Source organism: Sphaeramia orbicularis, chromosome 14, assembly GCF_902148855.1.
Source record: "Sphaeramia orbicularis chromosome 14, fSphaOr1.1, whole genome shotgun sequence".
NCBI lineage: Eukaryota > Metazoa > Chordata > Actinopteri > Kurtiformes > Apogonidae > Sphaeramia > Sphaeramia orbicularis.
In genome coordinates this window covers 34,885,284-34,909,533 of record NC_043970.1, presented here as the reverse complement: position 1 = coordinate 34,909,533, position 24,250 = coordinate 34,885,284, and the positions used below count along the sequence as shown (strand labels likewise).

General features: G+C 38.0%; 1 protein-coding gene across 4 annotated transcripts in view; it reads left to right on the top strand.

Moving 5' to 3' along the window:
- The window catches only part of LOC115433508 (transcription factor COE1-A-like), a 131,145-nt gene extending 107,824 nt beyond the window's left edge, over nucleotides 1-23,321 (top strand). For 2 of the 4 annotated variants that reach the window (XM_030154965.1, XM_030154963.1), the window contains 7 exons: nucleotides 2,319-2,407; nucleotides 14,530-14,595; nucleotides 14,687-14,849; nucleotides 15,478-15,660; nucleotides 16,593-16,790; nucleotides 18,095-18,163; nucleotides 19,341-23,321. In XM_030154965.1, coding sequence (XP_030010825.1) covers nucleotides 2,319-2,407; nucleotides 14,530-14,595; nucleotides 14,687-14,849; nucleotides 15,478-15,660; nucleotides 16,593-16,790; nucleotides 18,095-18,162 — 767 coding nt within the window. In that variant the 3' untranslated portion in view covers nucleotide 18,163; nucleotides 19,341-23,321. The remainder of the gene's footprint in view (nucleotides 1-2,318; nucleotides 2,408-14,529; nucleotides 14,596-14,686; nucleotides 14,850-15,477; nucleotides 15,661-16,592; nucleotides 16,791-18,094; nucleotides 18,164-19,340) is intronic. The other 2 variants (XM_030154966.1, XM_030154964.1) reach the window with 1 other exon arrangement.
- Nucleotides 23,322-24,250: the final 929 nt, after the last annotated feature.

Genomic DNA, 24,250 nt, shown 5'->3' with positions numbered 1-24,250 from the left:
TCCCTCCATCTGTCACACTTAGACACACATGCAGATCGACCGCAGTCACATCGTACAGTACTGATAAATATACATGCACATAAAGTCTCGCAGCATTTTTTTGACTGACGAAGCTTTCAGTGTGACGTGATTGACATATTGATTGGTGAAAGACAGTAGATGGGGGTAATTGCAACATTAAAGGGAACGTTAAGTGTTCTGTAAAACCCTTTAGATTATTCCTGCAGAGTTACTGTCATACAGATGCTTTTGTCTCCTCTTATATCCAAGAAGAAGAAGAAAAAATGACACCATCAGGCTCTTAACATTTGCATGTAGCATTTAAGGGTATGTTGTTTGTCCCAGGATTACAACAACATAGTGACAAAAATATTGCAATTTTCATTTCATTTTTATTGTTTTATTTTACTGGGACAGTGCTCAGTAATCAACCGATGTTTAAAAAAAATGACAAATTCCTCAGAAATCTTTAATGATATTTATTGATTTTCATGTGATTGTGTCTTGGTATAGTTTTGATCAATTAACCCTGCAGAACCTGACCCATTAAAAACAAGCCACAGAATTCCAATTTGGTGGAACTGAGATGTTTATTAAATCATTTTGGTCTTGATATATTTTCCTATCACATTTGATACATTGGGCATTTTTATAAAGTACTTTATATACCTGCAGTATCAAATTTGATACACACATTTTTAACACAATTTAACTGTACTAGAAACAGTTAATTATCAAGTAACTTTGTGTTGTTTCAGTACTTGAAGTACTTCTTTAAAAAAAAAAATGAATAACAATATAAATATTGTTCTTAACGCAACTTTTTGAAAATTAGACTTTTCTGCAAAATGTGTGCTGATGATTTAACAATAGTGGCCATATTGAAAGAAAAAAAAGGCCTCTCTACTGGCTGCAGTGGAATGATAATCCACCAGGGGGCAAAACACATGTATCAGGTCATATAGAACAAGATTTTAAAGAAAGTATTGATCTTGTTGATTCGATAAAGGTCTCAAAACCTGGTGTAGCAAATATGATACGAATGGTTTTATAGGGTTAATACAGCAGAAATTACTACCATGATAACACTGGATATTATATCTAATCATAGATTAAATAACAGTCGCATAAAATTTGAGTAGCAGCATCACTTTCAGAGATAAATATCAAAAACTGAGCAAATGAAACAAAATCTATTGTAGTTCTGATGTAAATTAATTTAAAAAATCTAGAATTTAGACAACGTAATGGTTGGATTCTGTCTAAAATGTATTCTTTCTTTATACATATAAGTACTGCTGTTTTCAAAGGTTATGAATGTGATTAAATATTGTGATAAAACTAGGCTAATGTAAGAATAATGCAAATGTAAACCAATAGATAGTCTGTACGTTTCAGCCACATGTTTTCTACACAGTCATATTAATGTTAAAATATGATGTTTTAACTGTAGTATCTTCTTCATGAGTGACAGAGGTCTTATATCTTCACACGTCTGATGGAGGAGCTGCAGGGGAGCAGTCTGAACATCCTGCTTCTAAAGGATTTCCACTGTAGTTGTTGAGAGATGTGATTTCCTCATGCTCATTTTCCCAGCCTGACTCTGAACCAGTTTTCCAGTCACAAACCCACCCCTCCAACCTCCAAACTTGTTCCTCAGTGTCATGCTGAGCAGGTTCATTATTTTCCAAACCATTTCCACAGAAAAAAAGCATTGTGTTTCTTGGGAACTAAATGCCTCTAAATATAATGTCTTCCTCTCTGTCTTCAGCAGCCCATTTCTGCACAGATGTTGTAATTATGTGATGTGTTTATCGTGTTTCAGCTCAAATTCAAGAGTAAAATATTAAAAGATGCATAATGTAACGTTTTCATATCTATAATCTACATTCAGTCAACATTCAATGATACTGAAACATTACCATATGATAATGAACAATCAATCAGACTTCAACTTAAATTCAAGAAGTCAGAAAAGATGAGGATGAAGGAGAACATCCTCAAACTCTTTAATTGATCAAATGAAAGCAGTAAAGACATGCACAAAATGCTGGGCTTTGTAATAATAGACATTATCCTGAAAATGAAAAAAGCAAGAAACAAAAATTAGTAAAGCAAAGTAAATTTCAGAAGTTTGTTAATTTTAAGAAAGATTAATCTGATAATTACAGTGTAAATGTGTAAACTGCCACTTAAAGAGCTGCTTGTGGTTGGTTTTTACACAGATGGGACTTTTTTTGGAAATAAGTTCATTTAAGGAGCAGATTGCTGGAACTTTTACTAATTCACCCTTCGGTCTTTCTTTTTGTCTCCTGCAGCGTTAAATGAACCGACCATAGACTACGGTTTCCAGAGACTTCAGAAAGTCATCCCTCGGCACCCTGGGGACCCGGAGAGGCTGCCAAAGGTACCACTTAATGCTTCTTTTACAGTATTTTTCAGATTTTCTGAAGCTCCATCTTTGAAACTATAGATTATTTTTTGCAAAAACTGTACATGGTAACTAAAAAAACGTACAACAAACCACCTTAAACATTCAGTATCTCTTAAGCAAACAGTTAATCACACTTTTGTGTTTTGTGCCAGTAGAAAACACACAGAACATCCACTGACAGGCTTTTGCTTTTTATTATATTACATTCGCGTAAGTAAACACACGTGCCGCTATCCAAGTGTGAACACAACACACTACAAAATACAAATTACAGGAAAAAAGAAAGCCTGAAAATATTCTAAGACTCCACAAACAACAAAAATGCAGAAATCAAAAACAGAAACATTAGAGTAAATCTCACCTTTTTTTAAGACTTTAATCACATCACATGCATCGACACTAATGTTGACAGTTTTGCTGTTAGTGTGTAAATTCCAAACTGAGTGTAAAGCATTTAGCATGACACTGTGTTAATGACTCCAGCGAAGATGCTTCAAGATCACAGCGACTGTTAAACATTCAAGAAAATCCCTGTATACGTCTGTGATCTGTGTGGTCAGTGAACGTGGATTAAATGAGGTCAGTGTTTTTTCTCAGACCTGCAGCTTCTACGTTACACTGAGCTGCACTGGAATCAAAGAACAAGTGCACAGACAAACACACACACATAGACTCAAGAGCCTCAGATGTGTTATGTTATGTTTTATTTCTTTTATTTTGTTATTAGACCATGTGTTCTCAAATCTCCTGTGGGTTGTGTACCTCTTCATGAACTCTGTGTGTGTATGTGCTGTTTAACCCCGTTTGCAGGCAGTGTGTTTGAATCCTCTCCTGATCACAGAGTCATATCTTACTATTTGTTTATCAGATGCAGAACAAACAGAGGGTTTAAAAGGATCAACACATGCAAACAATTAGCGCCGAACGATGAGCTCTTCTTTGATACACAACGCTGTCATCTCAATCTGTACATGAGCCGGGTTTTCAAAGTGCATGTGCGTTCGACCTGCTTCAACTTTTTACATCTGGGTGGGCGGGGTCGTGACCTTAGAAGCGGCCGAGGGTGTCGGTCGCCTCCTTGTTCCCACTGGAGCTGATCCAGGATTGGCTGCCTCCGCTGTGACATCATCAATGTGTGGGCGTCAGCCGTGATGTGATGATGTGACTGTGACGTGATGTCATCACAGACGTGCCGGCTCCTTCACATGTGTTAGCAATCATGTGTGATGTGTGTGATCACCGGGATTTTGTTCAACACATCACACACCAACCTCTAGTGTGTGTGTGTGTGTGTGTGTGTGTGTGTGTGTGTGTGTGTGTGTGACACACCTGTGAATTAATGTGGTGAATATTTACTTTCACTTGTTTATAACAGTGACGTTCAAGTGTTTATAATGAGCTCCCTGATGTCAAAACACTGTTAAACACTACATGGTGGATTTGTTGAAATATTTAGATGGTTATTTGTTTAAAAAGTTTAGAATTGGTTTAGAAAATCAACAATTTAAAGGTTTATCATGATAAGGAAATTTGAGTTTAAGGTTATTATCAATAGTTATATTTACAATTAAACAGTTCTCACGAAGGTTATGTTTTTGGAAATAAAATATGAAATAGTAAATGTGTAAATGCAAATGAATGCAGTGCATGTAGTTATATCAACATTTGTCACTGTAGACATTCTTAGTGCAGTTGTATTTTTGTGTGCGTGTGTGTTGTAAAAAGAAATCTGTGAAGTTGTGGAAAAAAACATCACTTCTGTAAGAATCCTGTCTTTATTCAGGATGTGACAGTTACGTCATCTGATGTAGAAAATGGATAATCAATATATAGCCTGTAAACTCACTGTAATCCTGTGATAGACTGTGATAAAATTTAGATTAATGTTGTCATTTGTGCCCCTCTGCAGCTGTATGAGAATGTTCTACAGAGAAGGAGCTGCAAACTTCATATGATATTTTAGACAATAAATTCACATGTACAAGTACAGGCAAATGTTCATAAGCTCATTCATCAACCCATATTTTTCATATGCAAATTTTTAATCATTCATTCATTCATTCATTATCTGAACCTGCTTTATCCTCACTAGGGTCACAGGGGTTGCTTGGAGCCTGTCCCAGCTACTTACTGGCAAAGTTTTTAATCATTTGGTTTAAAACAGTCATGTACACATGCCGTGCATAGAACTTCTTGCAAAAATCCACAATACAAGACCTAATAGATTTGTCAAGCAGTGAGGATGACTTGTGGTCATCTCAGTTCTCTGCACTGAAGCTGGAACAGAATGTGGGATGTATCTGATTATGTCAGATCCCACTAGAGGAACCGGACTGGGCTGGATCCGGTCTTATGGATCAGCATTCTGGATTTGGCACTGTGAGCTCTCTGTTTTAGTGTCCTCCTTTTCTCCATCATCCTCTGAATGTTATAAAAAGTATGACTTATGAACTGATACAGTGCAGTTGTTGAATCAAAAAAGAAAAAAAAAAAAGCTGAAAATCAACGTCCCAAAGTCAGAGGAGTGACCGTGTAAACCTGATTCACCCTTAAGGAGGTTATATCACGTGTAATAGTTTCAGATGGCTAAGACGGACACGTTGTCAAAAACCTTTAAAATTGCATCCCACTATATAATGCATGTTCTGTGTCCATCCGATTGATATTGCAGCACAGGAGGGCGTTTGTACAGATTTTCCTCAGCCTTCACAGGCCTGATCGCTGCCAAACTTGCCAAATGAATAGAAACATTACCTGACTATCTACCAGGCACAATTTTATGTCGGTATTCAAATGTTGTGAGGTATGCAGGGTGATTTTAGCCTCTCATGCCATTGTACAATGGCACCATGGGTACAATGCCGCTAGTTTGGCTAAATCTTCATATTGAGGCTGTGGTAATAAGAATCATTTAACATTACTTTTCATGTCCTTGTAAGATGCTCACTGACATTGTAATGACTTCATAAAAATAAATATAAATATAACATATTAATAAAAGCATCATATCCATGTTTATAGATTATAAGACGTTTATAAGATCTTATAAGAAACTTAACAAACTTATCAGCTTAGTGTTAAGGTTGCTTAAGAATGTTACACATGTCTTATAATTTTTATAATATTATCCTAAATGCATATATTGTGTTTACCTGTGTTACCTATTATGTCATTAACTATTACAATCATCAGAATACTTTATTAATCCCAGGCAGAAATTATTGGGTGTTAGTACTTGCGTTGCTTTATTATGCATTTGCTAAACATTAATTGTGCACTTCATAGCTGTCAGTGATGCTTTTTGCAGCTAAAGTATATACTAAACCAAGAATAAGACATCATTAAGTCTCTGGTTTGTTAATAAGTCAGCAACAAATAGTGAACTTGAGCTGTAAGGAACTCTAACTCTGCGTCCTCTTTTTGTGGCATCACTAGTGTAAATGTAACTAACCTGTAGCTGTCAGAGTAAATTTAACTCATCACAGCAGATTTGAGTCTCTCAGAGCTCTGTTACATATAGACCAACTAAAGCAGGGTACACACATAAGGATTTCCTAAATCTGAAGAGATTTTTTATCTGTTACAGACCCCACACAAGAAGATAAAAAATCAGGCATTGAACAGTTTAGATTGTACTGTGTGTGGTGTGCTCCGATAATCTCAACACCACCACCACACACATAACGATTCTGTCCCACCATTGATTTAGAATCTAGTCCTCCATGCCAGAAATCTTGCGTGATCAAACGTGACCTAACAAAAACGAAGAAGAAACATAGCAACAACCGGAAAACACAACACGCAACATGTCATTTCGGTTGTGGTACGACTTGGTGGAGACATTAAATAGACGTTCTTGGGCTTCCACACAGCTTCACCAGCTGGTCTTCCATTTCTGAGGTCCACTGAACTTTATGTTTCAGGTCGACCATGTTTGTTTTTATTCACACCTGCTTCCTTGTTTCTCAGTCAGCTGACTTCTTGATTGGCCAGCTCACGGAATCATGACTGGGGAGTCGTTGGTTTTCCGCCCACATGAAGATTTTTGATCATAAATATTAAACTTGTTTTGTTGGCCCCGATTATTACTTGTTTTGTTGGAGCCGATTACCAGGACAAATTCACTCTTAACACACCTCAGACCACAGGACAATCTTATAGGATAATCTTATAAAACATAAAATAATCTGGCATTTGCTGTCTTTGGTCGGGGAGGGGGGAAATCGGGACAAAAACAGCCCGATTATCTTTATGTGTGTACCCCGCTTTACAATAAATTCAATTAGTGCTGTGGAAACTGCAGTACAGGAAATAATTTTAGAGACCTAAAGTGCTTGATACCATAATTGATGTTAGTTCCACCTTCTGGTAAAGGCTGAGTCAGAGCCGAGAAGTAATTTACTCAGCGACACACACATGTGCACCCACCAACACAACAGATTATTTGTGTGCATTGCTTGGACCTTGTTAGTACAGAATATGTAATGCTCTCACTTATTCTGTTGAAGTTTCTGCACATCTAAAGGGAAATTGTACCTTTACCTCCTGTCCACACATATTGATAAATGTATTTATACAAAGAGTTATATGATCCAAGCAATCTAATTGACCAGACCTGCTCCTGTGTGCTCTCAGGCTCCATGAAAGACAAGAGGCTGCTTGTTAAACAGATTACAGTGTTTTTCACTTTGTTCTTTTTTTATTTGGCCAATTCAACAGACTTCACTACAGGCAAAAATATATGCATTAAATGTGAAAACTGAGCATTCACTGACATTTTAGTTTGTGGTTTTTGCTTGCAAAGAGCACATTAACCCAGAAAGACCCAAATATCCACGGGTGACCATCTACTGATCTAAAATGTATAATAACTTTAGAACCATTAATCCTATCAATACGTTAAAATAAATAAATCAAATCAGTCTTTTCATGGTCATCACATATGATCCATTTGGATGTTCAGAGGCTCCATAGTGAACGTGGAAAGGCTATCATCTTCTACAATATTGATTCACCAGTAAAACCCATGGAATTTGATAAATGACAGTGGCTGGAGACACCTGTTTTTACATTTAGCTAATGATATATTTTACTGAAAAAGTCACTTTTTCTTAAGTTTTCTCTGTTTTTGATATAATAACCCTCAAATGTGTCTCACCATGATGAAGTACATAATCAGTAAATTAAATATAGGAAAATACCTGATTTTCCTTAGGCAAAAAAATGCAAAATACAGAGGATAAAATTAGGATAAATGGTGATAAATCAATTAAGAAAAGGTTAAATAGAGAGAAAAATTAACTTGGGAACTGCCACAAAAGTAGCACTGGGTCTTTATGGGTTAATGATTCCATAAATGTCTTAATAAATGAAATATTCATACCATTTCTGACCTCCATTAACTACTATAGCTCTATTAAAAGATTATGCAGATGTTTTTTTTTATTTGTACTTCTTTTTTCCCTGGTTAACTGGCCAGGGTTATTATAAGCAACCTTACTGAAATTTTCCACAAAAAGTCACATAGAGAACATGTGACTGCTGCCAGTGCAACCAGAGAAGCAGGATGCATTGATCAGTTATCAGATTCAAACATTCGGGTAACTTTCAGAGCTCGGCCCTGATGAATGAATGATGTGAAGTCAAAACACATGGGCGATGGTGACCCAGTAGGTAATTTTGGATTTCTATTTCTGTATCAGAGCACCTCATACATTTTTTCTTGTTTGTTTTTTTCTTTCGCGTTGCTTATTTTTTTAAAACATTGAGTGATTACTTGCTTTTTCGTTTTTCCTGTTATTCATGAATTTCGCACCTGTCCTTGATGTGCACCTGATTCCTTTATGCTTTTGACCCAGTGAAGCGCCTTCTACTAATGTTTTTAACAGTCAGTGCTTTTCCCCTGACGATTTAGACAAAAAGGCTGCATCCATGGAAAGTATTAAAACCAAAGCACGAGTTAAAAAAAAACAAAAAACACCTCAGATCACCTGTAGGAATCAACAGAGCACGCATTTGACAATTACAGAGCTACAAAGTTTTTAAAATGAGGCTTCTGTGAACACATAAACCTGACATATGACTCCAAAAAAAACATGAATGACTACTGCTAACTGTGTCAGTCTGTCAATGAGCTGAGTTTAGAACAAGGTTCCTCTTACATGCTTGTATCTGTTTTGTATCTGTTTCAATGTGTGTGTGTGTGTGTGTGTGTGTGTGTGTGTGTGTGTTCTGTATGTGTGTTTTGTGCTGGGTAATTCATCATGGTGTAGGCCAGCAGTCGATCGAACCCTGAGGCTTTATTACTGCTGCCCACTAACCATTTATGTGTGTATGTGTTTGAGACTAAGCTTTTTTGTCTTTTATTTGTGTTTATTTGGATGTCAGAAGTGTGCATTTTTAAGCATGGGGAAGTTGTGTATGTGTGTGTTTGTGTGTGTGCGTATGTGTGTGGTAATAGTTTCATGAAGGAATATGTGGAGTGTTTTAATTGGTGCCACAGACTCTCTTGCCGGTTTGTTGTGTGTATCAACCAGCACTTTTATTGAAGTTTTAAGAGTTTGTTGCCAACAGAAAAAACAAAAAGAGACGAATCAGTCACAATAAAGAAGACAGACAGACAGACAGACGGGGCAGTGGAGTGTATGAGAGGATTACTAGTGGACAGCCGATTCTATAATTGTTCAGTGAACATTTAGGGGATTTTGCGGCCAAACATACACACAGTACACCAACACACACACACACACATTGTGTTTCCATGCATACACACACACAAACAGAAATGTCGTGGTTTAGCTGCCACGTTGTGTCACAGGCCTCTGTTCAGCATATGTCCATATGTGCACATTAGGAAACTGTATACAGCAAGACACGACCACAAAGAGGCCTGAAAATACTGGACTTACAGTGAACCAAACTGCTGCAAAGGTTTGGACATGAAACCCAGGGCTTGTACGATGAAAACTCAGTTGTTTGTGTTGATCTTTGCTCATGTTCCCTATGGTTTCCAGCTGTTTTAACACCAGCTATCAGACCAGGAGTTGTACAGTACAGACAGATTATCCTATGTACTTGTTTGAAACTTTTAGACTCTTCATATAATGATCTTCTCTAAAACCAAAAACGTTCCTGCATGAAACATTTCTTCTGCTCTGACCGGCTGCTAATCATCTGTGTGGGCGAAGTGCCAGTTTCTAAGAGGGTAGGAAGCAGAAATGCCTCTATGGATGCACAAAGAAATCAATCACCTCTCTTGGCTTGTAGTGCCCTCTCCTCTGTTGGAGAATAATGGTGGAAGAAAAAGCAATGAAAAGACAAGAGGAGTTCTCTTTGGTAATGGAAAATATAACAAACATGAGGTGGTGTCTGTACTCAGCTGAGTTTGAGGTTTCCAAGACTTTACTCAGAGGCAAGATGAGACTTAGGCTACATCCACACTAGAGATTTATTAATAATGAAAACTGTGGCAAAGTTTCACAAATGATATGCCATCATTCAGACACACATGAAACACATATCACGCATAACTATGATGGTTTATACAGGAACTCTGACTCTGTTATAGCTTGAATAACAGCTTTCCTTCTGTGAAACTTCACAATATGTAGAATTTTCCTGCAAAACAGACACAACAGGAACATTAATGCCTGCAATTCTCTGTTAGTGTTGAATTAATAGCTGTAGTCAAGGATGATGTCTTGTTTTCCTCAAGAAAGGTCATGTGCAAGGGTTGCGATGAATCAGGGAGAGGATGCGTAGTTACTGATAAGACCTGATCACATTACGACAATGTAGGTCATCACACATTACATCACAACCCCAAATAAAACAGGGTCAGCATCATTTCCAGAAGTCTCAGTTTTAGGGATAGTGAAACGCAGGATGCAAGATGTTAATGGAGCAAATTCTATATGTATGGTATTCATTTCAACAGTCAGTTTTTGTGCTTTAGTGGAGGATTTTGGGTTTGACCAGTATGTGTCATCCTTGTTAGTGACTCACATGACTAACATCGCTATGCACCTCGTTTTGGTGATGTCATGCATCGCACCGAGGTCACGTCTTCACCGTCACCAAAATGAGTAATCCCGGTGACACATGAACAAAGATTTGAAACTACTGTATATCTGCTTAATGTACTGTATATCTGTGGCACATGTGGATGTTCATCTCAGCACCGGGAAGAGGAGATGAAATCTGAAACCGCACATCATCTCAAAACGTTTTAGTGAAAGGGTCTGTGTGTGCACGTGTGAGTGTGTGTGTGTGTGTGTGTGCCATTGTCCCCGCATCCATCTGAGCCCACATGTACAGTATGACATCATCTCTGTGCAAAGGTGTGACCCTGCATGTACGGCATCCCTAATGGGACATTAGAAGCGGATCAAGCGGCTAATGTACCAGCATTAGTGAGGAATAAGTCATGTGTGTGTCATGTCTGTGCTGGCCTGGCACACGCACGTTACACACACATCTAACCCTGCGGATACTCAGCTCAGCATTTCCTGGTCCTAATGCATACAACATGTGTGTGTGTGTGTAATGTATGGTTATCGCATTAGGCCTGATCATAACTCAGACAGTAAAAGCACCTAGACATCTACTGTTATTCTTTGTCTGTGCCAGCAGTTCTGTCTTTTCTTTCACTCATCCTCTGACTTTCTGTCAGCTCATCTGTTTCCATATTTACCCGAATGCCATCGGGTAAAACTGAACAGGAATAGATTATACTGAAGATGAAACCACTCTTGATGATAAAGAAAAACATCAGGAACTTGATCAAAAAAAGAAGAATTGGGATAAGCAGTGTTTATCAGAAGGATTTGATGGCTTTGAGACATAAAAACAATTGACAGACAAGTACATGTCAAGTGTAGATTCCATAAATATTTGACAAAAGATAAAGACGATGTAAGATGATCACATTAATCAAGAGATTAAAGTTTTATTACAGCAATTAGGGAAATCAAAGATGATGTGGTTTAAAAATATCAACTCACCATCATCTCCTATAAACCAGAAAAAAGCAGATAAAGGGTGCCTCCTTAGTAATGCAGTTAAAACAATGTTAGACGGCTACAAATTGAAGCTGTTTTTGACTAAATTTACACCAGTCAAATTCATCTTTTGTAAGGCACACTGGAAATCTTTGCAAAAACTATGAAAAAGTATTTTACTGTAGTGGTTTGGGACATGAACAATATATTCAGGCTATAAAGTCACTGATCAAGACAGTAACTTTAACTCTTGGACTGCATTTCAGTGCTGAATTTTAAACCCTCAGGTCATCAAAACTGATTTTAGATATTTTTGCCACCAACAACATATATTCTTTAACAGTGTGGTGGAAGCCAACATGAAAATCACAAAAACTGTGAATGAACTTTTCAGCTTTTGAGGTTCAGTCTTTTTTAATTTTCACAACAGTGAAACATAACTGATGCCTTTCAGTCCTAGTGGAACAGATATTACACCATTAAGATCGACAAAAGCACTTTAAACCTCATTCATATCAACACAACGCAGCCAGAGGCCTTTTTCATCTCGAAGAGTTGTAAACCAGCAAAGATTGCTTCCTCATTTACAGGCGTAAGCATGGGAGAGATTAATTGGATAATGAGGATCTGCGCTATGTATCTGAATATGAAAAGATATAAACCAGCAAAGTATTGAAAGTGCATTGATCCCAGCAGACGGAGGCTTTGAGTGATGTAGTAGGAGAAGCCTGCAGGCCTGATAGTGATGATGTTACCAGAAGATCATCTTTCCTTCCCGTTTATCAGCTACTGCTTTACTGGAACCGCTCGAACACTTGGGATCAGGTTTCTGAGTGTGTGTGTGTGTGTTTGTGCATTTGTGTATGTGTGTGCTTTCCTCAGCTCACCAGTCTAATAATGAGAGGTTAACAGAGAGCCAGCCTGGCCATAATAATGTGTAAAAGATTGAATTTAGCACCATGGACAGGCACACTAAAACTGCTGACTGGCTCTGTGACCTCTCATATTCACACACACACACACAGACACACACACTGGTGGAGTGGCAATATGTTCCATCAGGCACAAACTCACAGGAGGGCACACATGCAGCCAACCATAAGTGTGTGTGTGTGTGTGTGTGTGTGTGTGTGTGTGTGTGTGTGAGTGTGAGTGTGAGTGTGTCACACAGTGCAGGTTAATACTGTGAAGCACAGAGTAATTTTCCCTCTGTCGCTGGGCGGCCTCATGCTGTGGAAACGACAACACATTAACTGTTAAACAAGACACCTTAGACCCCTGGGTGAGAGCTGAGAGAACCAGGGAGAGACGGAGAGCGGTGGGCGGGCGAGGGAAGGAGGAGAAATGATGAAGAGACCGAGAAAAAAGGAGGAGATGTAGAGGATTAGTGGGCGGGGAAGATAAGAGAGACAATTCCCAGTGTGGAGTCGAAGCATGAAGGAGGGAGTGGTGGAGGAAAAGGTGAAAATGGAGCTGGATAGCAGAAGAGGAAGAGATTAAGATAAGAAAATAGAGGTGAATAAAGACATCAGTTTGTGGGAAAATTGATAACATTGCCATTGCTAAATAATTCCAGCTATGCTTTAAGCTTTTTATACAATTAAAACTTAATACTGTTTGGGATCTGAACCAGATCTGCTCACTTCAAGTCACTCACTATGTCTATTTGCCAACACATATTCCACTGTCATTCTGAATGTAATGAATTTGGGGTCATGTAAACAGCATATATGTGATTAGGTGGTTAAGATTAAGAATAGCGGATATTATTTTGATTTTAGGAGCATTCCTTCCATAGAATGAAAGTATATTTCCTTTGTTACCCCGCCCCCCGAGGGGGAGGCAAGGGGTATTGTTTTTGGTTCAGTTTGTTTCTTTGTTAACACACTCGTAGCAAAACTATTGGTTGAATTCATGCCAAATTGGATTTATTAGATTGCCAGTGACCCAAAATAGGCATGATTACATTTTGAGAACAGTAGGTCAAAGTTAAAATTTTTTATAAATTTTTTAAATCTTTTTTCTTCTCCCATTTATTTATAATGGGTGAAATTTCAAATGTCTATAAAAACATCAATTTGTTTTCATTCACTTCAAACTTGGCACATATATAGGGGCAATTGATATGCTGACATCAGCACGTGCATAGAATGGTGACATCAGCTGGATCCATGCCAAAATAAGCTACAATTTGTGTGAGGGGCGGGGTTTGTTGTGCCTGGCACCACTTGTTATCATGGTTCTGGATCAGTCCACTATATATGCAGAAACATCTCTTTGGTTTGTCTGGCTGGTTTGTATTTCTTTAAGTGAATCACACTCATAAGGAAGTGAGCCATAGTCTTTTCAGGAGGAGATAAAGGAGGAGAATGCCAACTGAAATAGTCACCCATATCAGGATTATTCCATCATTATTCCATCTGGACTACTGAACATGTGTGCAGAACTCCTCAGTTGTGACACATGGTCTCTTTCCTGTTTACGTCCAAATTGCCCAAACCTTTGGAGGCTACATCGCAGATGAACACATGAAAGAAAAGCCTATATTTCTGTTACAAGAATAGGAACACACCTATTTTAAACATTAAAAATCAACATGAATGTCCACAGGTTTTTGGATATTGCAAATGAAACATAACCAACCTTTTCAAAGAGGTATAATATTGCCTTTCTGGAATAAGGCCAAAAACTGTAATATGTAGTAGATGCTAATGTAGTCACAGTAGTCTGAGATGTGAACAGAGCACTTTAGGTTTACTTTAAAGTATATTATAAATGCCTGTCACTTTAATGTCATTCAGATGCACAGCTGCATGAAAGCACTTGACTTGACAGGAGATAGTCTGTCTTTAAAAAGATTGAAAAGCAATTTGTTTATCATGAATAGATGGTGAATGTGTGTTGGTTGATTGTGTACTGGGGGAAGGAGGGCTTCATGTGCATTTATGCATGTGCTTCTTCTTGTAGATGTAGTTATCTGCATGCGGGTCTTCACCAGCATGTAATATTGGGGAATTTTTCAAGAGAAGAACTAAATCAATGCAGTTATATTAAATGTATTTGCTAATACTGAAACAAATCTAATCTTCCTTTCAGGAGGTCATTCTGAAAAGAGCAGCTGACCTTGTAGAAGCTCTCTACGGTTTGCCCCATAACAACCAGGTAATAGATCTATACACAAACATGCAAATACACAGTACAATATCAGGTAACTCAGTGTCAGTGTAGTTTTCATATTGATTTATTATTGTAGGAGATCATCTTAAAGCGGGCTGCGGACATTGCAGAAGCGCTCTACAGCGTTCCTCGAGGACACACCCAGCTCTCTGGCTCCACCCACACCGGTATGATGGGCGTTAACTCCTTCCCCGGGCAGCTGTCCGTCAACGTCTCAGAACCCACACAACCCAACCAAGGTATGACTTGGAGTGAAAATTAAAAAATAAAAAAAAATTTAAAAAAGTATGGTTAAATAGATTCAGCATTTACCAGATGTACAATTATTGTTATTCTTGCACAATGATTTTGCTTTCTGTGCAACATTTAATCAATAATGGCAATGTGAGGTAATTTGATACTTTGTGACACTCAGTCATCTTGGCTGTGTCATCAGTCCTTTTCTGCTCAGTTTCATTTTAAGTAATTTTCTCACAACATCAGGAAATAAAAAATATGGATACAACAGTGACTTCCAGTAATATATTTACCCAATGCACATCTCTTGGTTAATGACTTGCATCTAATAATTTTGCTGAAAATGCTCTAATACTCTAGTTTTCAGTGTATTGAACAACACTATCAGTCATAATTGCAGCTCTTTTAACCTGAATGTCTTTGTACAAGCAGGTAAATATATCATATTTTTCAGAAATATCATATGAAGTTTGCTGTTTTTATGTTGGTTCAGAGCACATTGCATCGATGATTGCAAAATGGTGTATGATTATTAAACCTATTAATAATCAAAATGCATGAAATTGATAATGCATGCTTTTCAGATGGTGTTTACCTCATGTTTTCTCTCCACGGCTCTGTTTCCTGCAGGTTTTGTGCGCAGTAGCAGTAGTGTGTCTCCTCATGGTTACGTGCCCAGCTCCACACCTCAGCAGACCAGTTACACCTCAGTCACCAGCACCATGAACGGCTACACTAACAACGCCGGCATGACCAACCTGGGAGGCTCACCCACTTTCCTTAATGGCTCTGCAGCCAACTCGCCTTATGCCAGTGAGTGGTTGTGTCCACATAGGGCATGAAGTTAATCATCTAAAGTATCAGTTACTTTACTTTAAAAAACACAAACCAAGTAAAAGCTGCATTTAATTTCCCTTACTTCATTTGAATATAACTGATTTCTGCACTTAATTTAGTGCCGTTTATGTACAAACAACCTGACATATACGACTATATGCCTTTGGACAGATTGCAAGACTCTCATATGTGCTGTATGGAGATTCCCCAGGGGCCTTTCTGTCTCTTTGTCTTCAAAAACACTCACATGTCGACTTTATTATCCATCTACCTATGTCTTTCATCTGATAGCCACACCTCTTCTCCCTGATGCTTAATTGTGTCCCTTTTTTGTTTAGTATAACACAGGACATAAAGAGAAAGGGAAGATAATAAGCAGAGAGATGTTGACTTGTCATTTCTCTTGCTGACGATGATTATAATGAAAGTGAATTGGGAAGTGAAAATTTGACCCAATACAAATAAACCACTTCCACGTTGGAAGTTGTCTGCAGTAATTTACCTACATTCAACCACAAGACCTTTAAGCAAACTAAAGCTTCCATAGGCGTTGACTTTTTTCACCTTTATACTCAGTCTATGTTTAGGACAGAAAGGAGAGAGCTGTAGGAGGAGGAAATATAGCTTAAATCCAATTTCATCTTCTTGTCTTTGCCTACTATAGCTTTAATAATAAGAATTTAAAAAAACCCTGTACTGTAAACCTAACACATAAATATACTTGTATAAAATATCCCATAAAACAACTTTTTGATTTGTTGAACATAGGAATAAATTTCTTTTTAATTAAAGCAAGTTACATAATACTGAACAGAATTTAATTTTGACTAAATTGCCTTTTTCTTGCAAAATTCGAGCTACTGTTGAATGAATCAGTATTAAACTGTTCCTTGTCGCTCCTTTCTTAGTCGTCCCCTCCAGTCCCACTATGGCCTCCTCCACCTCCCTCCCCTCCAACTGCTCCTCCTCATCTGGCGTCTTCTCCTTCTCTCCGGCCAACATGGTGTCGGCAGCCGTTAAGCAGAAGTCTGCCTTCGCTCCGGTGGTCAGGCCCTCCTCCTCCCCGCCACCCTCCTGCACCAGTGCCAACGGCAACGGACTCCAAGGTAATTACCATGACAGCAGCCGGCCAATCAGATGATACGCTGAGGGAGGACTTCCCCCTGCATGTGATGGGCTCCCACTTCTCCTGTGAATTTCTGAAACTTACCTCTGAGTCCCTGTTGACTTTCACCTTCCTCTTTGGCTCCGCGGTGCAAATAATATTTATATGTTCTGTATATTTTAGCCGAGCGCCAGATAACATGCTAATCTGCTCGCATACTTCATGTTACTCAAACTATTATGCAGTGCAGGTAATGATATTATGGATAAGGGTGGTCAAAATACAGTTGAATGGTTTAAATGAAGCAATTTAAAACACATTATAAGAGTGGGTGTTTTAAAAAGGGATCAGAGGTAAATCTGATTTTTGGATACATTGCATGGTCTCATGACTTATAAATGTCATGAGACTGCAAGTACAACTCTGCAATTTCTCATAAATGTCTGTATAATACTGTAAGTCATTTGTCTTTCCCTCCAAAAATAGGATCAGAGATGAGAATTAAATGGCAACTTAATGAGAATGAATTTGTTCTGTTGGACCTGTGAACAGCAGTGACTGTTTTATAGAGAGACAAAGTCAAATCCAATAGTATTCGACACTTACTTTGGCCAGGAAGTACTTTTTTTTACAAGAATTTTTCTCAATAATATCAAATTTTGACATTTTTTTATGATTAACCCTCCACTGAAACCTTCTGTTTAGTAGCAGTGTATGACAATATCACTTAACATCCAGTTTTGCTATTAACCATTTGTATACATCATGTAGACAAATGACTAAATATTACACAGATTATTATTTACTGTAACAGGTGGTCACTTGGACAGATATTGCTTAAATAACCTAAAAGTCCAGGTCATGTGTGCAACATTTGAGGAGATATGTTCACTTATAAAAGAATGAAACTCTATATTTGTACAGTTTGGGACCTTGAACATTTTCAGAAATTAAGCCAAGGCAAATGTGCCTTCCATGCAAAATATACATGTTTTTTTTTTTTTTTTTATGTAATTACACCACCTCTGTGAATATTCAGGGCCACAAAGATTACAGATTCCATGCTTTTATTGAAGAGTGAACATCATTTCCACAAACAGTATCACCTGGACTTAAACTACTGTCAGATTAGTTATTATTAGACGTCCCCTTCAGCTCTTAAATTAACAGCTTTCTCTTCCTTCCTGCTCCATTTTGTCTTTTCCTTCTCCTCGATTTGTAACCCTTCCCTTCCTCCTTTTTATCCCTCTATGATCTTTTACCTTTTGTCATTTTCTCTCCCTTCTCTCTGCCTCTTTCTACCAGATCAAACATTTGTGGACTCTAGCAAGTACTCAACAGCCAGCTCTCTACAAGGCCTGGCCTTCACCTGAAGTATGTTACTCAGCTTTCTCATCCTCAAATTCAGACTAACACTCATTAAATCACAAGTATCTCCCATGTTTCCTGTCCTTTATCTCATGCATGCATGCATCTTGTCGTGTCATACTTCTGTCTTACATCTTTTACATGTTTAATTTTTTCAGCTTCAAGCCATTCTGTTGCCTAGTAACGCCTCCTTGCCATCTCATTGGCTGGGAAAAAACACAGGAAGTTTGATATTTACAAAGGAAAAAAAAGGAAAATTTGGCACTCAGCATTTATTTCTCAACATCAGTGGCTTTGTTTAGCTGTATGTGTGTTTGACTGCATTTCTTTGTGTGTGTGTAGGGAAAAAGAGAGCATGTGCGTGGGTGTGGGAACTCAAAAGCTTAGCCTCAAAGCACAGCTGAAATAAACACACCCCACTTGCAGCCACACACACTTTCCTCTGTCACACACACACACAGTGATCACACACTGGCAGCTTACTGGGGAGCAATCTACAATGACAGCTGTTCGACTCTCTTGACAGTTTATACTGTCAGTATACCTGCCCTATGGTGTGTGAATGTGTGTTAGTGTGAGTGTGTGTGCAGTGAGACAAAACAGAAGAGAGAAAAAAAAGGAGGCTCAGCTAAAATAATACATTTCAGAGCGTTTTCGAATTCTTTTCTCTTTGCAGTTTTCCCTCCCATTTTCACTTCCCATGAAATATAAAACCATTTATTTAATCCTTTTTCCAATCTGCTTGGTGAAAGTGTGTGTGTGTGTGTGTGTGTGTGTGTGTGTGTGTGTGTGTCATTCTGGGTCGGGCTCTGCTTCTCCCATGTTGACACCCATCCCCTGGGTTTAAATACAACACACGTCATGATGTAATCTGTCAAACACACACACACACACAGACACACAAGCATACAATAAAATATGCCAACTGTTCCCATGCTGAATTAAATGTTTGTGTGTTTGTGAGCACTAAAAGCCAACTTAGATGTTCTGTCCCCGCTTGATTCTGCTGATTTATTCATCTATTGATGTTTTAAATGTCGCTGCAGTCACACAGCTGCACAGATGGGAAAACATACTGATGTATTTATGAGGGATTTTTTTATGAGTATGAAAATATTTGGCAGTGTTTTTAACATTTTTTTTTTTTCTCTGCTGTTTCTTTTTCTCTTTCTCCACCCAACAGCAATCCCGGGAATGATTGTCCCACCCATGTAAAGGTGTGAGTACATGACTGAGTGTGTGTGTGTGAGAGAGAGTGTGTGAGAGTGTGTGTGCGAGATGAACCAAGCACACTCACACCGACACCGGCGAAGGATTACGGTGCGAGTCAGACTCCGGTCAGGGATGGAAGCAGCTGTCCCGAACTGAAGGAACAAACCTATCTCAGGCCCTTTCTAACATAAAAAAAAAACAACTGCAAGAAAACAGACGAACAAAAAACAAAGACTGTTTGCGAGGATATAAGTTGTTTAGACTTTGTACACCTTGATGCTTTTATAGGAGAACCCATTACGCCGACATTATAACTCTCCATGGACACAGGAAGTGTATTTATTTTCAAGAGTATCCACTTCCTCCCTTGAGTGATTGTTGTTCCTTTTTTTTTTTCTTTTTGTGCAACAATTAATGTGTGATAATCATCCTCGAACTGTAACCTACATAAGGGATCTCTATTTATGAAATGTGGTCATTAATGAAGGATTATAATGTGAAGAACAGAAAGCCACCTGATGATGATGATGATGATGATGGTGATGATGATGATGGTGATGATGAAGAGGCTGCGGGACGGGTCAAATCCAGTCGACACAGACAAGCCAAACCAGACACACACTTTGACTTATTTTTTTGCCAAATCCACATTGATCTCCTCTGCTGTTGCTGCATTAAGTGAATCCGCTGAAACATTCAGGTGCTTCACCCCTGAAACTGATACTGCAGTTTTAGCCATTAAACAAATCATTTACTCATACATCTGCACTACTGCACCTGTTATTCATTTCCAAGAGTAAATAAGTCTTTAAGCCAACATTCAACAAACTAAGAATAAATGCAAGATTCAAGAGGAAAACAGACCCGCTGCAGTGTTAATTCAGGACAGATCTGATCTTTTTTGTCACATTACAACCCAGTCACCAGAATCAAGTGTTTTGTACATTTCTGCAAACCAAGGATGTGTACAATCAACATAAAGGATTTCTGTCTTTTTGCTGTAGACAATTGGGGTACATGACAGATTTACACAATTGTTACAAAAGCAGATTTTGCATATGAATTCTGTAGGTTTAGGTGATAAAAACACCTTGGTTAAGGTTAGGAAAAGCCCAAGGCTCAGTTTTTATATTACTACTTATACCATGAGCACACGTTAATGACTTTTTCTCCATTAAACTAAGTCCTGGTATCTTTCTTTAACCCTAGCCAAGTGCTGTCAGCGCCTCAACCTAACCATAAAAATAATTAAATACGTACATCTGAACACAATTTCTCAAAGGAGACTGTTGAAAAGAGGAAATATGCCTCTGCTCACTCAATACTTTGCAGAAGTTTTTTTGTGTACGAGCTTTCGGCCACAACCACACTCATTTGGGATACATTTGGTTGGATATTTTTCAGCCCTGGCACCTCAACAGTGCAGTGTTTTTAATTCAGTTTTGGAAATCAGTTGAGAAATTCCTGGATTAGTTGAAGCACTTAAAAGAATTGACGAAGACTGAGATATGTTCATATTAGTCTGGCTTGCTGTAATGAGAATGAATCCTATATAGAAGCAGGATTGTCAGGATTCACCTTCCACTATCTACTATTAACCGCTTTGAAAAAAATAACCAAACAAGGCTGCAGCTACACCCTGAAATTAGCAAGTTTCGACAGACTTCTTTTTATGTGGTGGATTCTTAAGTAGAAATTGTAACACCACAAAGTAACCTAAACAACCTGTCTAATGTAACTGTTATGTGTTGGTATTGAGATAACAAAGAATGTGAGTATAAGAGAAAATGCTAGACAGTAAATCTAAAACTGAAATTTTCACAACCAGAAAAATAAGTCACATCCAGGAAAATGCTCAGATGTGCTTCCCATGTACTTTATCTGTAATGTCAGAAGTTGTTTTTTGTTTTGTTTTGTTTTTATTATACCACCTGTTAATTCCATAGTTAATTTGAATCTATACCACACCACAAAGTAACCTAAACAACCTGTCTAATGTAACTGTTATATATCAATACACGATCATAGCATCATATGCTCAGCATCACCCAAGAATTAGCCAAAGCCAGGAAATTTTTACCCCTATTCCAGAATGATAGTGGAGGGTGCCAGACCCTGTGAAATGCTTAGAACGTTCTGGCTATGTGACAGTATCCTCCTAAAAAGCATTGTTTTGATTCAGAAACATTGAGATTTTGCATATCTATTTGTAGAAATGCATAAAGGTGATGTTTGATTCTGGGAGCTGGTTTGTACATAATTATACTGAGGCCATTAATACGTCCCCACAGAAGAGTGTGTGAATACTGGGAGCCAACAGCTGCATCACTGTAGAGGATTTGACCCAAAAACTCTGCCATTAAGCCCACGTATCTGCCCTGTTACCACATTGTCTGTTAAAAAGCCGAACACAGCCACAGCGGCCTCAACAAGAGGGACAGATGTCTTAAAGACTGCTGCCATTATGACTCTGATTTTGTCTTAACAGATCGATCTTTTTTGTGTTTTGTGTTTGCTGTGATGTTTTCTGAACTGTGATGAGCAGGCCATGCAGATTGTGTTTCCTTTGTCACCTGCCCATTGACTTGGTTTGACTTGATAATGTGAGTGAGAAAAGTAGCCAATGGTGTGTCTTAAATAGCTGCACTGCAAAGAATGTCACTAAATCTTCTACTTAGTCTTAATATTACAATTACAAAACAAAAGATGAGAACATTTAGTTTGTTTTAGTGGAAGTGAATGTTTTTACTTGCCCGTAAGTTTGGTTATTTTTTAATATATAGCTATAGCAGTTCACTGTACAAGGATCCCATACACTACCTGCTTTCTTAATCAGCAAGTTGTTCCAGGGAACGTAAGGGAGCGAACAAGCAGACGTTTTTTGCAGTGCTGAATTAGCCGGCGGTGTGTCTTAAATACTCAGAAGATGGTTTGTTGTGAAGTCACTGCTCCCTCAGCCCTGCAGTCTGAGTTTACAGCTCACAGTGCGTGATGTGTGATTCCACAGTCTTAACGTATGATCATGTTAATTTTGCCAAAGTCATTACTTTGAGACTTAAATGCCTAAACAGTCTTATGCCACATGCTTTTCAACACGTCCACTCTCATCGTACACAGAAACAGCTTCGATGCCATACACTGTCCAGTCATACATTTCAGATCTACAGCGGGTAGTGATCATAGACATCTACCATCGACATGGTTTAAAGTTGACTGGACAGGAAACCAATGTCACGCTCAGCAAATTGTTTAAATGAAGTAAATCCCAATATTTTGGTTCAAACGCTTAAGATGAATATGGGGGGAAGGGTCTTAATTTATGAAATTTTACAATATGGTCAACAGTTTATTCCTCAAAAAGGTATTGTGATAACAAATAATGTGAATACAAGATAGAAAATGCTAGACAGTAAATCTAAAACTGAAATTTTCACAGCCAGAAAAATAAGTCACATCCAGGAAAATGCTCAGAAGTGCTTCCCATGTACTTTATCTGTAATGTCAGAGGTTGTTTTTTTGTTTTGTTTGTTTTATTATAGCGCCTGTTTATTAAAAGCCATAATTCCACAGTTAATTTCAATCAAACTAAAACAAGCCATGATGTATTTTTTTTTATCATTTGTAAGTTAAGGGAGCAGGAGGATGATTTTCATTTGTCATGGTGTTCATAACGAATCAATTATTGTTAAAGTTAGCATGATTTTGTTGCATTATCTAAGTGTAGATTTTATAAATATGTCTTTATGAATGTCTGTATTTGTCTTCCATGTGATGGATCCTAAGATGGGACAGAGTTGTTTAATGAAGACTTTCTTCAGCAGCTGAAAGAGATGAAAAACTGTCTCCTCTTTCTGTCTCTTCCTTTCCTCCCTCAGCAGCCTCTTCTTTCGCTTCCATCAGATTTTCTGTCCTCCTTCTCTGTTTGCCCTCCTTTCTGCTCTCCTTTTACTTTTTGAAAAAAAAAATATGAGCCACCTATTTATTTAATCTTAAATATGGGTCTGAAGACCACTCTTCTGTTTTTGTTAAACTGTGAGTGTGTGTGTCTGATTGTGTGTCATAATTTTTCCTCTGCAAGAAAAATGTGATGTCTTAACGCTGAGGGATGTTTTTTTTTGTTTTGTTTTGTTTTTTTACAGTACAGTACATATACTATAAATACCTGTACAGGAAGGAGTAAATAGAGGGTTTAGTAAAGGGAGATATGATCCAAAGCACTTGTCTGCGTTCAGGCTCATGAGCTGTCGTGGTATTCATCATTCATACATATGATCAGCAGTATCAGCGTGGGGACGAGTACAGAGGAAACTACTGTAAAGATGACGATGATGACTTTTTTTTTTTTTTTTAATTTTGAACTTTGAAGTGTAAGATAACTTTTTGACTCTCACTATATTTAATTAAAGTTCTTTCTTCTCTGTGAAAATGTGTTGGATTTGTTTCTTGTCAGTGTCAGTAGTTGTGCTTCAGTGAAATGTTAAGTGAATTTTGCATAAACTCTTGATTAGTCACATGCACAAAACTACGAATGAGGTCCATGAACCGGTTAGGAGTAAATGACCTAGGATGCTTTGTGTGACACGTAGGTGGCGTTATAGGTTACATTACATATGGCTGTAATAAACAAAGTAGAAGAAGCAGGAGTAGCAAAGTGGTGCATTTTGCTGTTGTTTTCCGTCTAAAATGACTATGAGTCTTAACATGGATGAGACAGAAATAATTCAGTCCCATCATCAGTCCACTGTCTTTGTCGCTCTATTAAATATGTTTTAAGTCACAGCAAACAGTTGATAAATCATGAGAGTTAAATGTTTTTAAGTGTGAGGAGTGTTTATCATCAAAAAAAAAAAAAAAAATCAATGAAGAAAGTACTGAATATAA